Below are 14,478 nucleotides of genomic sequence, written 5' to 3' on the forward strand. Positions count from 1 at the left end.
TGAATTTCTTGTGAACTGGAAGTTAGGTCTGGCTTCCTCAGATAATGGAAGCACCTAGAGTCAGATTGTCCCTCTATTAGAAATACCACAGTGGTAACAGCCAGATCTATCCATTATAAAGGTAACTTTTCCTTTTGCAGTTATTAAGGAATCTGGTAAGTCCAACCTTTGAAACTATACTTCAGTAGAAACAAACACATTTTTTTTTAAACGTTGAAAGTTTTTTTTTTAAAGCTTGTGAAAGCAAATGAGAGACTTCAAATAAAGAGGAACAGTGAGATGGGGCAGGGCCACTTTTCACTAGAGAATGAATTTAAGTAAAGCAGCAATAACTAAAGCATAATGGCATCAAAGCATAAAATACTGGCATTGCAATAAATAAAAACAGGCATCATATAGGAGAAAAGAATGTCAGTTGGTAGGTACCCTGGAAATAAAACTGAGTTCAATCGTCTCTCTTTACTACAAAATCTGAAGTTCAAGAAGCTTAATAAATGTTGTTAAGGCGAATTAAATTAAGGCCAGAAAATAATTATTACTTTTTGACACTCTATACTGGATATTGTTCTAAGCACTTTACATGATTAACTAATTTAATTGTCCCAACAACTTTATGAGACTAGATTATACACTTTCTCCATTTTGGGGGGTTGGAGAGGCAGCAAGAAAACTGAGAGAGGTTAAGCGACTTGCCCAGGATGCACAACTAGTAGATTAGGGAGCTGGAGAAGGAACCCAGGAAAGCTGACTCCAGACTCTGCTACCACTACTAATGACACTTGTAGTTACGGAGCCACAGCTAGTTAGGAATCAGCTTAGACCCTAGGTTCTCTGAGGGCAAATTCTGTCCTCTACCTGGAATACCAAGAGTAGAGTGAGTAGATTGTTCCTTGCAACCTGGAGCAGAATTAATTCTGGTCTGCACTGGGCTATGGATGAGCTAGTAGCTGCTAATTACCTGTGATAATGAGGAATGAATGCTGCAAGGAAGATGCAGCACAATGGAACACAAAACCCCTTCCCCTAAAAACATGAATAAAGTACTTAGCCTTGGGTATAATATCATCTTACTTTCGCAATAGATTTGCCTTCTTAATTATGTTTCACTAAGATTACTATTAAAGTCAGTTCCTATTCTTTATATACCCCAAGGAGAGCAAGGGACCAGGACTGGTAGATACGCTTCTCACAGATGTGCCTCTGTGAAAAATGAGAATGGATTTTAAAAGCTCTATCGTACCTCTTTTCTTCAGCCCTACACCCCAGGTCTTAGTCTGTATCTTGCTGATTTCCCATGTTAATTATTTTAACCTTGTCCTCAGTGTCCTTCTTTGTCTCTCATCACCATAGGAACCCATTCTGCCTTAAGAATCATCTTTCCTGCCAGTTCCTTGGACCCAGGCTCTCTATTTAAGTCCTCCTTCAGCTCCAAGTTACCTGCTGAATTAAATCTAAGCTCCTTGATCTTGGCTTCTGGGACCTTCTCTTATTTGCTCCTCTTTTAGTCTCTTTTTAGAAATAATACATTCCTGGAGCAGAGGTTAAAGCAGATCACCGTCAACCAAAATATTAACTGTAATAGCTAATATATTTACATAGTTCATTAGAGTTGAGTTAAACACATTCACCTACATTACCTCAATTAAGTGTCATAATCACACTATTACACACACACATACACACACACACACACAAAGTAGTTAACATGACAAGCATTTTAAATTTGTTAAATTGAGGCCAAAGCAGTTGTGTCTTGACCATGATAACACAGCTTATTGGTAAAGATACAGATTGAATTTACATCTTCCAACTCCCAGAACATGACTGTTACCCTACACAATGTGACCAACAATCCTGCATTTACAAAAAGAAGTAATAATGTCCTTTTTTCATTTGGCTTATACCCTGTGGCAGGCAGGATTCTAAGATCTCCCCCAATATTTCTTCCCTCACCATCCCCCAACCCTGCACATGCTCTGCATAATCCCTGGAGTTGTGCATATTATGAGATATCAGTCCTCTGACTGTTATTTTACAGTAGTCTTCCCTAATCCATGGTTTCACATACACAATTATGCCATTAAGTACCAAGATTCGCAGAAGAAATACACATAAAATCAAAGTTAAGTAGAATCTGTGTAACCGGTATCTGCAGTTTTGAAAATATTGATATGAAGGCATGATGCATTTTCTCAAAAAATAATGCATGTGAATTTTTTTTAGCTCTGTCCACTGAAAAACCTTACAAACAATAATCAACCCAATAACACAAGCACTTACAACGTCCAGATCTTTTTCTCTAAATATCACTTTCTTACCTAAAGGAAGACTCCTTGGAGAAATGACTGATCCCAGGTCTGGGGCAGGAAAAGTACTAGATGAACCTGGAACATCTTGTCACACCAGAAATGAGGTTATGCTGAGTGTGTGTGGAGGAGGTGCTGCTTCTGCTGCTCAAACCAGTGTTTTTGATTTGGGAAAATTCAAAGAGTGATACACTTAAGAGTATATGCACACTATACTGCAATTAAAAGTTTGTTTTTACTTTTTATCATGGAAAATTTCAAACATATACAAAAGTAGAACACTACCATGAACGTCCATGTCCCCATTGTCCAGCTTCAACAGTGATCAAATAACTCAGGGCTATTCTCATCTCATCTATACTGCACTCACTTTCTTCTTTCCAATATTTTGAAACAGATGTCATTTATCTTATCTCATCAAAGATTATGTTTAATCCAAACACAATCCATCTAAAACACATACATTCAACCAATGGTTGTTGGTGTCAATTCAACACCAGGAGGAATCCCTAACTTGAGAGTGCAGTGAAGAAGGAAACTATTCACTGCAAAGCAGCGCGACTATGATACGGCACAGCTATGATCCACCCACTAAACAGCTCTGCTCCCGCTCCTTGCAGGTCTGCTCTGCACGATCTCCAAACCAGAGGGGAGCAGGTTTATATGACAGAAGTCCCCACCCAATCCCTAATTGGTCTGTGCTCATGCAAATAAGGACTCCAAATCTTCACAGTTTGATTGGTCTAAAAGGCAATGTCCTGATTGGTCAGAATAGAGCCACTCTGGTTGGTAAGAGCTGTGCAGCTCTGATTGGATTGGGGAAGGACTTAGTTCTCTTGGTTGAAATAAGATTCCAGGAACTCCATTATAAGGACTGGCTCAGTCAGCAGAAACAGTGCAGGCAGGCAGTTCAGTGCAGGCTTCTCCCTGAAGTGCAGTTTTCTCAGAGATCCCTGTGTACAAACGGCTGCAAGGCTGTTTGTTTAATTTGAACACAGGTATTTTGTTTTTAACTTGAGCCTAATTAGCCACCAGAAGCCCTGCTTAGCTGGTGTCTTCCTTCCCAGGGTGGCAGTTCTAAAGGTAGTTTACTAAGGATCATACAATACCTTACCTGGAGAATGTTTTTGAGGGGTGGGGTCTGCTGATAAGGGATAGCATTTAAAGAAAAATTTTGAGTGTGAACGTTTTCAGGGTGTCCAAAAACTCTCCATTCACCAGTGTCACGATTTTCTATTGTTTTAAAAATCATCCTTTTATTCAATGTTGCTGTCTCAGGAAGTCTTATATTTGGAACCCCTAAAAGGGAGATGAGACTGAGTAGGGAATAGAATAAAGCAACTTAAAAGGACGTTCCGCTTCGTTAACACCCTGTCATTTTACAGCGGACGAGTGATGCATTTGCTTTTCTTAACAGAATCGCTTACCCTAGCTTGTTCTGGTTAGATGCGAATTGTGGTTCTTGGTCAAAGAACTACAAATCCCACCAGGCCCTACGGCTACTGCGCCTGCGCATTGTGCGCTCCTTCCTCTTCCTAACTCGTCCGGGAAAGACCCGCCCCGCGGCGCTGTCGCTCGCGCTGAAAGCAAGCGGAAGAAGATGGCGCTCACCAGGTGGGTTGTTAATTCGGGTCCTCGATACGGAAGGGTCTGGAAGTACCCACTTTTTTCATTTCTCTCTTCACACTCTCCGGGCGACGACCAGGCCCGTGGCACAGAGTGACGTGGGCCGAGACCAAGGCTTGGCCCCCACGTCGGCCATTGGGGCGACTAGGCCTCGCCGAAGCTGGGGTCTTTTCTGAGTGGCTTCCCGGGTTGAGTTTGTCTCCTCACTAGGGCCGAAAGCAGCGGCGTGGTGAATAGTTCTATGGCTTCAACTGCGGAAAAGTCATACTTGCTTTTCGCTTAAGCTTCTTGGGGGGTGTGGAGAGCGCTCCTTCGGGGCCGCGGTTCGGTTGGGTGCGATTGGGTCGTGGAGGGAAGTCGCTTTTGGAGCGGGTTGAAGCGGGCGGGAGGTGACTGCCTTGGCTTCACGGCTGTTTGTCAGCTAGGATAGCTCTGTGGTCTGTGTCCCAAAACGAGGATTCCGGGGTTGGGGGTGGGGGAGAGGTTAGGCATGGCACTGAACAGAGATTTTTAAGTAGCCACGATAGTGGCCGCTGTCTATTAATTCGCGCCGCTGCTCCGCACTTTAACTTAGGACCTTAGAATTTCTTCCGTGGACAGAATCACTTCAGATTTTTGCTGTTCTTGGTTTCCTTGGTAACCGCATGTAAATTGGTCCCTACCTTTAAGAAAAAGATGCTTAAGTGGGAGATGCCGAGGAGTTACGTAACTCCTACTAGTCCGCGACCTTGCTGCCGCATCTAAGTAGAAAAACTTTCCGTGTGAACCCAATAGGGAGAGTTAAGTGTCAAAGAGGTGTTGGAAAGAACCATTTTAGGACGTCCGCGTGAGCTCCCTAAACACACTTCATTCTCCTCACACACACATATTTCCTGGCTGATGGCAGGTATGAATCCTAAAAATGTTTGGATCAGAAAATTATTTTGAGAATGGATTTTTGGCGCCTTGCCCCATCCTAGGGCTTGTATATATACAGGGGGAAATCTGACAGTCTTCAGCTGCAGGAAGGATGATGGCCCAGGCGTACAGATGTGAGACAAAGAACCCAGAATGTTTGTGTAGTGTTAACCTTAAGTGCAAAAAGAATTAGGTGGAATGAGCTGAATGGACTGGAGAGTTTCCTTTGGTAAATATTGTGGGAATCAAACATGTGATTGAGGGCCGTCTACATGGGAGGCACTGTGACAAAGACTAGTGGGGTTATGAGGAAAGATTTTATGGAAAAGGGGAAATTTGAGAAGGGCACACAGGGAAAGTACCAGAGATGATGTGGGTATTACGTGCTCAAAATTGCAGTGGCAGAGTGCAGTTAATAGAGCTCGTCTTGGGGACTGCATCGCTTTCTGATTTTGTAGAGTTTGCTCTAGCTGATTTGATGTTTAAAGATGGTCCCGAGTTCCCAGGTGACATGTTATTTCCAACATCTACCGGGGAGTAACTACAGCAGGAACTTAACACACCGATGTGTTACAGTCTTGTCACCAGTGATTGTTACTAACTAAAGATTTAAAGTCATCCTGGTTTAATTGTCTAAATTCAAGTGTGCGAGGGGGACCCCCCCAAAATGGAATTTATTTATAAAAATTGGTATTCATTCTTACATGTTCAAACTTCAGTCACTTCAAAGTACTCTCCATCTGATGCAGTGAATCTATGGAGATGTTTTTCCACCGCTCAGAACAGTTTTTGAACTCATCGATTTTGATGGCTTTTTGTGCTTCTGCCATTTTTTGTTTCACCCCTTCCACATTGGCAAAATGTTTCCCTTTGAGGACTTTTTTTCATTCTCGTGTCTCCGGGAGATCAGGTGAATATGGAGGGTGGGGCACTGGGGTGTCATGCAGTTTTGGGTCAAAAACTGCTGAACACTCAGAGCATTGCAGGCAGGTTCACTTGTAAATCCCCCATCATGAGATGGGCAAATGCACAGAAAGTCTTCCAGAAAAGTTCACTGAAGCCGAGCACAGCCTCTCACAACAACATCAGCAGGTGCACTGGCTGATACAGATGATGGGTTCCTCGAACACTCATCCAGGGGGGAAGCCTGTGCTACAAGGGGCCTGCCCTCCAGAAGATAATTCTGGTTTTTGGGGGGCCCCCCTTCACATTTAAGGTTATGTATTCAATAATATCACTTACATTTAATATACGTTTTTAATGAAGGGGAAGAAATATATTAAATCTCAACAGTGGCACTGACATTTGGATTGGATAATTCAATCTTTTATGGAGCTGTCCTGTGCATAGAGTGAGATGTTTAGCAGCATCTTTGGCCTCTACCCACTGGATACCAGTGACACCCCTACCACCTTTCCACTCTCCAGCCCCCAAATCCTGACAAAATGTCTTCACACATTGTCAAACATCTACATTGTAGATATTTTGTCCCCAGCATTCCTCTATATAGCACCTCCCCTTTCCCTTTTCCCCACCAGGAGTGTGCTGCTTTGTGAGAGTGTCATCCTTTATAGGGAGCAACAAAGTTAAGACCCTCTGAAAGGCTAAAGTATGTTCTGACCTTAATCCAGACCAGTTTACCTGTTTACTGGATTTTCTAAACTCTGCTTTGGCAGGCTGCCTGCTTTTTGATCATTTTAGTGACTAGGTCTTCCAATAGAAGGTAAAGAAAAAATGGAACAGTAAAAATTGGGTTTCTTTGTATTCATCTATGTATTGGGTATATATGGTTTACTGAAAATAACTATGGTTATTTATTCTTTGGACTCAATTTATTCATTCATTCCATTATTTGTTAAAAATCTACCATATGCCAGGTATTGTTGCAAGTGAAGGTTTTACAGTATTGAATCAGGTTAACTCCTTGTCCTTACAGAACTTATATTCTAGGAAAGACAGACTATATATGAGTAAATAAATTAATAATACAATTAGGTAGTAAGTATTAGGAATAAAAGGTGGAGTTTTGGACAAGATGGTCATAAAATAGCTCTAGGGAGGTGTAAATTTGAGCAGAGACATGACTGCCAAGAAGCAAGCACTCAAAGATCTGAGGAAGAGTTTCTTATAACAACACTATAATGTTCTTAGTAAGTAACGTACTGTGTTATGACAGAGGGAATAATAGCAAATACAAAGATCCTGAGATGGCCTAAGGAAAGGCAAGAGGGCTATAGTGACATAAGAGGGTGGGCGTAGAGGGTAGGAGTGAATTTATTTCTCCTGCAAACATTTAAGTAGCCCTTGCTGTGAACCAGATAATGCCAGAGGAGTTAGGGATGAAAGAGGCAGAAGGCTTGACTCTTGTTCTCAAGTTGCTTACAGTCTAGTGAGAGGAGGACAAAAAGTAAATGCAGAGATTATTACAGTACACTAAGATAGCGTTAACAGTAGTGGTACACAGAGGGTCTTGCGGAAGTATGGATGTGGGCAACTAACTCAAACTGGGGGAATCAGAACAGCTCCAAATAACCAAATATTTATGGAACACAGGTCTAATGGATTTTTCTCATTCGATATTTATAACAACCTTATGATGTGGGTAATCTTTTGATCTGCCATTACAGCGACAAAACAGTTTCAGAGAGGTGAGTAGCTTATCCAGGTCAGTAAGTGGCATAGGTAGGCTTTGAACCCTGAGCTCTTAGCCATCACCTCACCTGGCATCCCCTGTCCCCACTGTATTAGATCCCTCTGGTATATGTTGTCATAGCTCTCTGAACTTTTCCTTCATCACTTAATATAATTTATAATTCTGGATTGTATGATTATTTGTCTCCCCGCAAGACTTTAAGCTGTATCTCTCGTTTTATAGCTTATTGCTTACTTAGCACAGTGCCTGCACTCAAGTGATCAATAAATATTTTTGAATAAATGAGTTCTGCTGCTCATTCAAATATGCATACTAGCCAAGAATTACAAAGGGACCTTAACTTTTCCATTAAACATATTATTTACCTACTGCAATCCTTTTGTGGCACTTTGGAGTAGCTCTATAATAGCATACTTAAAAATTGTTAGGAATGGGTTAGTACAGTGATTTACAATTGGTTTGCCACAGGAGTTATTAAAACATGCAATACCTGATTATTTAGTCAGGAGCCTGACCTCTTTTTCCCTTCAGGGCTGTCCATCCTTCTGGTGTCTCTGGGCCGCACTGGAAGAAGAATTGTCTTGGGCCACACACACGTTAAATACATTGTGACACATAATCAAAAAAAATCTCATAATGTTTTAAGTAAATTTATGATACTGTGTTGGGCCACATTCATAGCCATACTGAGCCACATGCGGCCTGTACAGGCTGCAGCTTGGACACCCCTGCCTTAGATTGTCAAATTAAAAAAATGACAACAGCTAACACAACAGTAACAGTCCAGTGTGAACAGATCAAAATCATACCTTTTTTTTTTGGTCAGATCGAAAAATATTTTTTGTTGTGCTGCAGAATTTTAGTAATTAGTTTATACATGCAATGAGATGAAGAAAGTTGAAAATCACTCATTTAGTAGAACAGCTGTTTTGGATAAAGAATGACAAACTACATCTTTAGACTTTAAATCCTTGATCTCTTGAGTTTTATTTAATTTTTTCAAAACTATTTATTTTTGGAAAGAGGGGGTGGGGGGGGAAGACGGAGAGAAACATCAATCAGTTGCCTCTTTCACACACCCCAACCCAGACAAACCCACAATCTAGGCATGTACCCTAGCCAGAATAGAGCCGGCAATTTTTCATTTCTCAGGAATGACACCCAACCAAATGAGCCACACCATGGAGGGCTGACCTCTTAACTTTTAAATTGTATTCTAAACTAGATACGCTTGGGAAAGCACATTTAAATATGCAACCTGTGTTTCTTTCTCTTATCAACCTCTTTGTTAGATTCAGTTCTAATCCTTGTTCTTTTATATTGACATTAAGGTAGTTAAACGAGAGATGCACAAGAGTAAAATAGTTAAAAATAAGAAATGTGAGCAAAAAGACACCAAGAAAATCATATACTGCTAGTCAGTTGGCTTCTGGATAATTGAGAATGTTTACTTGCTTGTTACCTGAAAAGAAAAGCGGAAGCATAAAAACTCAATAGTTTGTCTAGTACGTAAAATACCTGTTAATTGTTTCTGGGCACCATTTGCCTGCATTCTAGTCAAATGTTTTTACTGTGTGTCTCTGAGTACTCATTGTTTTCTAGGCATAACAAAATGACTGTAATGAATTCTGCCATAGATCATTGAAAAGTTTGCACTTTTGCTTGAAGGAAAAAGTCTTACAGGAAAACAGTCTCTGGTGGCCAAATTGCAATAATCAAATTAATTGTAAGAGTTTTTAAAATCTGACTTCTATTATGTTTGCTTGCAGCTTTTTACCTGCACCTACTCAGCTGTCTCAGGACCAGCTTGAGGCTGAAGAAAAGGCAAGATCCCAGAGATCACGACAGACCTCACTGGTCTCCTCCCGAAGGGAGCCTCCCCCATACGGGTACCGGAAAGGCTGGATACCTCGATTATTAGAGGTAAACATGGATCTTCAGTTTGGATTTATTACATTGTGCTGAAAGTTTTTATAGTACCTTTGTAAAATAAATTTAAACCCTAAAATCTCCACATATGTGTGTCAGTGTGATAGAAATGCCGGTTGTAACCTTCCAAGACATATATTTACTTTTCAGAAGATTGATCTTTTTCTTCTTGCTTATTATCATCAACTGCTTTCTGATTACTGAAGAATTGTAGTAGTTTATATCTCTTCTTATGCCAAACTATTAAACATGCACAAAAGAAACTAATATACCTTCCATAAATCTAGGGATTATAGCATATGAAAAATAACGGGGAAGTAAGAGGGAAAAGATGAAAGAATGATTTCATGTTTGTGTACTTTTCCCCACCTCCTCCTCCCTATATGCATAATACCACATAACCATAAAGAGACAACTTTCCTCCAAGGAAAACTCCAGCAGCATTTCTTTTTCTGTTTTCTTTCGCAGTGGGTATAGTGGAAAGAGCATTAACAAGGAGTTTAAAAAACAAAACTTATTTTGCATCATAGGTATTACTTACTATTTGTGTGACCCTGGACACATCCTAACCTTTATTCCTCTGTTTATTATCTTTATTTTATTAGGTAAATTTTTAAGGGGTGTAAGAGATAGAATTTGATGGTTGATTTAGAGGCATGAGGGGGAGAGAAAGAATCTAGAATGATTTTTAATGTCATTAGCATGTTTGCAAATAACAAACTTCTATGGCAGCACCTATCCTCCTGATTACTCAGAATCCTGTACATCAGTTCAATGCATATTCCTTTCCCTAATTCCAAGTCACACTTTCCCATACTTGCCACCTTTTTTTAATCTATGGAAAAAAGCAAACATTTGATATTTAATTCATTTTGCTTCCCCAAGACCACTTCTGTATCATCAAGCCTTTTTCCTCTCCCCAAATCATTCTGACTCTGCAAATTTTCCTCCTTCAAGTCCCAAGGAACAATTGCCCTATTAAAAATCTTTAATTGCCTATGCCATTTACTTTTGCACCCAATTATTTTCATTTTATTTTCATTTTATTATGTTATATTCTGTCATATGGTTATGATTTTTACAAGTGTGAAGGTCTCATGCCCTTAGCTTTTTTTCATATGCCTCCAAGTGTGATCATAGTAAATGAACTGAGTATTCATTCTATTGAATCTCGTTACTTAGCACCCTGCAAGAAGCTATCTATATTCTGAGCCTGTCCATGCTTGTCATTCCCCCTACCCACCAGAACTCTTTACAGAGTCTAGAAGATGAACACCTAACTAGATTATGTCTTCTAAGATAGTCCTTGTCTTTTTTTTCCTCAGCTATCCTCTGGTCCTCACTAATTCTAGAGTGTGAAGGCCAGTCTTACAATTAATAAAGGATTTTTGTTGTTGCTTTTGTTTTTGCTGATAGTGTAATTTGTGAGAAGCAGAGCAAAATAAAAGATCATCAAAGAGGCTAATATGGGGTAAAAAGGTGGATCCTAATAAAAGATCCGAGTGTCTCTTTTGAGGGATTATAGATATTCTTCATTTGGCCTAAAGACTACAGGTGGCAGGCGTTATTTTACATACAACAGAAATCTCATCCTTGCTTCCATTTCAGCATTATGATATTCAAGTACTATTAGTTTTTTAAAATCTTGACTATCAAAGGTTCCATATATCATGGTAGAACAGAACAGTTTATTTGAAAATCATACCAAAATGGCCAGCTAATCTTAAAATACCATGAATGCTTCTTGAGGGTAGTGAATGTTCTGCAGAAGAAAGCATTTTGTTCTAGGTTTCAGAGTAAAAGCTATGATTTTCTGGCAAGCTTAATGAGCACATAATGCTACACCTACAGTTCTGAAGTGCTTATTATAGTTGAAGGACTCTAGCAAATCTGAGCGTGTGACAGATTGACGGCCTGGGTACAGGTGGCACCTTTCTTGGAACTGCTTTAACTATTTCTGCTTAATTTGTAAGAAAATGTCTCCCTTAGCTTTATTGTTTGTTTTTTGAAATGTCAAATTTTTTTTAGCAGGTAAGCATATTTTACCTAGGAAATCATATACATGATCTAATGAAATAATTCTTGAAGGGTGAGGTCTTATAAAAGTGGTTTTTTTCATAAATTATTTCATCAAACCCTCTCTAAATAATTCATTTTAATACCGTTTTCCTAATATTTCTTAGTAGTGATTTGCCTGTTTTTTGGGGGGGAGCGCTAAAAGAAAGATATTTAGATTTAATAGGAAATAGAGTTTTTTTCGATTCAAAAGAGCTAGGTTCAAGTCCTGCATATGATAGCCATGAAACACCTCGGGAAAATCCCTTAACTTTTCTAAACTTGAGTTTTTCCCCATAAGAAAGTATGAGGTTTTGAAGAATTATAAGAATTAAATGAAATAATGTAAATTATATTTTGTAAATTATAATAAGGTACTAAGCAAATACAGTTTTAACAAATTTATATCAACTTTCATGTTTATTTGATCTACCTTTTTTGTACATTAAATTTCATTGACAGACTTTATCTGTTCTACTTTAGAAGTCTTAGTTTTCCTAAATAATTACATATATAATCATCATTAGAAATGTGATACGCTTATTTCTGATTTTTCCTATTCTGTTTGCTTCTCATGGGAAACTGAATACAGATACCGTGTTATTAAAATTGATTCCAAGAAAAAAAAAATCTTTACATTTCTGCCCTAACTGTAGCTTGACCTAGTCCTCACTAAGAAAATTATTTATGCTAAAACTAAAAATCTTTTCCTTGTCTTAAACATTTTGCTTAATATTTCCCTGCCACATATAAAAGCCAGATTCCTTGCCATGGTCTAGAAGCCCTTCAGTGATTTGGTATTTGTGTCTCCATGCAGCCTTATCACCCGTGTGTCTGCCCCTCTGTCCTCAATAAGCCACGGCCCCACAGGACTCTTGTTTCCTGGGACATGCTAAGCTTATTCTTGCAGCAAGGCCTTCACACTTGCTGTTTGATGTGCCAAGAAGATGCTCCCCTCAGGTCTTCCCACAACTGATTTTTCATCATTCAGACTTTAGTTCATTTTACCTCTTCACAAACACAATCCCAGCGACAGTAGCAAAAGTAGCCCCTCTTCCCAGTCTTTTCATTACTTACAAGGTATTTATCACAAGCCAAAGATTATGCTTTTTTATATTTTTGCCCAGTAGAATATACACTCCACAAGATCAGAGAACCCTGTTTTATTTAATGCTATATCTCTAACTTCTTGCATAATAAAAGCTTTGTCATTATTTGTTGAAATAATGAATATAACGAATCTCAAATTACTATTATATTTTTTATTTCTTTTTAATACATAGGATTTTGGAGATGGAGGTGCTTTTCCAGAGATCCATGTGGCCCAGTATCCACTGGATATGGGACGGAAGAAAAAGATGTCAAATGCACTGGCCATTCAGGTGGATGCTGAAGGAAAAATTAAATACGATGCAATTGCTCGACAGGGACAGTCAAAAGACAAGGTAACCCTCTCAATTATTTTTTTCCCATTGATAATTATCTTGTGAAGAAGCTTTTTAACTGTGTTGAAATAATAAATTTCTGTCCATTTAGTTTATGTTAAAGGTAGCAGTGAAATTTACTTAGGCTAACTGAAGATAGGAGTTCATAACAATATGAACATTGCATTATGACTTCATAACATTAATGACTTTTTCCTTTGAAATTTTCCCAATTGATGATAGCTTATATATACTAAGGTTTTTACTTAGTTTACATTTGAAAACAATTATTTTATAGTACTAACCTTTTTTAAATGCTAGCAAATTTTTATAAATATAAATCCATATCCAATTTTGTCTATAGTGTCTTCCCTCATATACTTACAAAGTACTTACATAAATACTTCATTATTTTATAGTTTATTTGGCTATACTAATTACACAAACTTCTTTTTTTCCCCTGATTAAATATAAAACTGGTACTTGGTATCCAGATTTAGGATGGCCTGGCTTAGAAAGTAATCCAAAGACCAAAAATAAAATGTGCTTAAAATATCATCACAGAGCAGCTACACTTAAGAACCAAGAAACTGTTTTTAAGAAGATCTAGTTTTTCTTCTTTCTCATAAATAAATGCACCAAATAGAGGTAAAAGATTTCTTTAGAGTTGAAGATGTTGGGGAAAATACTTAAGAGCCTTCAGTACCTGGCTCAGTCTCTTTCCCGGTCTCATTTTACCCTCTAAAATAACTCCAATGATAACCCACCCTTGTTCTAGTCATGGCTGATGAGTTTCTCGGAAAACAGTTATGCAGTCATGCAATTTGTATCTCAGGTTTCAACTGGACTCTGTTGTTGTTTCTCCAACTTTCAACTCCTACCCCTGTCTATCCCATCTCCGCTTAATAAGGTGACTCCCCATCTCTTCGCATAGCCAGACTATAAGGAAATTGTCAGCTTTCTTTATCCTGCTCTTGTATTTTTGTCTTGACTTTTCCTTTCATCTCTATAAGAAAATCTCCTCTCCTACCTAAATTTAATCTTGCCACATGTATTTTAGTGTTTTCTGGATCTCATCCCTTCCCCTCCCCTTTATAACCCCACCTTTTCTTTAGACTTTTTAAGGTTATGCCTTTACTTCTCTTCTGCTGGCTCCTTCCTGTTAGCATTTGACTACTCTTGCTTTTGTCATCTTTTGAAAGAAAAGTTTTTCTCTGACTACCTCAAGACTCCCTCTAGCTCCTGCCAAATTTCCACATAATTCTCTTCACTTTCCTTCAAGCTTCTTGCAAGAGTTGTTTTCTGCCCTCACTGCTTCTTCCTTTTGATTTAGCTTCACCTGAACCAGTCGACTGAGATCGATCTCCTGTGAAGGTCTTGAAGATTTTTTTTCTCACAATGCATTCTTTGTCTAATCTAATTCATGCCCTTAGCTAAAATGTCACTCCCGTGCTGATAACTGTCAAATCTGTGTCTGCAGCCCAGTTTTCTCTCCTGGGCTCTAGGCCCTTGTAAGGGCAGATCTATCTAGATTTCCCCAAGTACTATCTCAAATCCAAAACTAACCGCATAATTTTTCACTTTATCT

At 38.9% G+C, this 14,478-nt stretch overlaps 1 protein-coding gene across 1 annotated transcript in view; it reads left to right on the forward strand.

Annotated features, from left to right (window-relative positions):
• The first annotated feature begins 3,830 nt into the window (after nt 1-3,830).
• The window catches only part of SNW1 (SNW domain containing 1), a 31,249-nt gene continuing 20,601 nt past the window's right edge, over nt 3,831-14,478 (forward strand). Inside the window, exons 1-3 of the mRNA XM_054567208.1 lie at nt 3,831-3,920; nt 9,252-9,405; nt 12,750-12,911. Coding sequence (XP_054423183.1) covers nt 3,907-3,920; nt 9,252-9,405; nt 12,750-12,911 — 330 coding nt within the window. The 5' untranslated portion in view covers nt 3,831-3,906. The remainder of the gene's footprint in view (nt 3,921-9,251; nt 9,406-12,749; nt 12,912-14,478) is intronic.

The sequence above is a fragment of the Pteronotus mesoamericanus genome, unplaced genomic scaffold (assembly GCF_021234165.1).
Source record: "Pteronotus mesoamericanus isolate MK-2021 breed Mesoamerican mustached bat unplaced genomic scaffold, CSHL_Meso_final contig_182, whole genome shotgun sequence".
In the NCBI taxonomy this organism is placed as follows: Eukaryota; Metazoa; Chordata; class Mammalia; order Chiroptera; family Mormoopidae; genus Pteronotus; species Pteronotus mesoamericanus.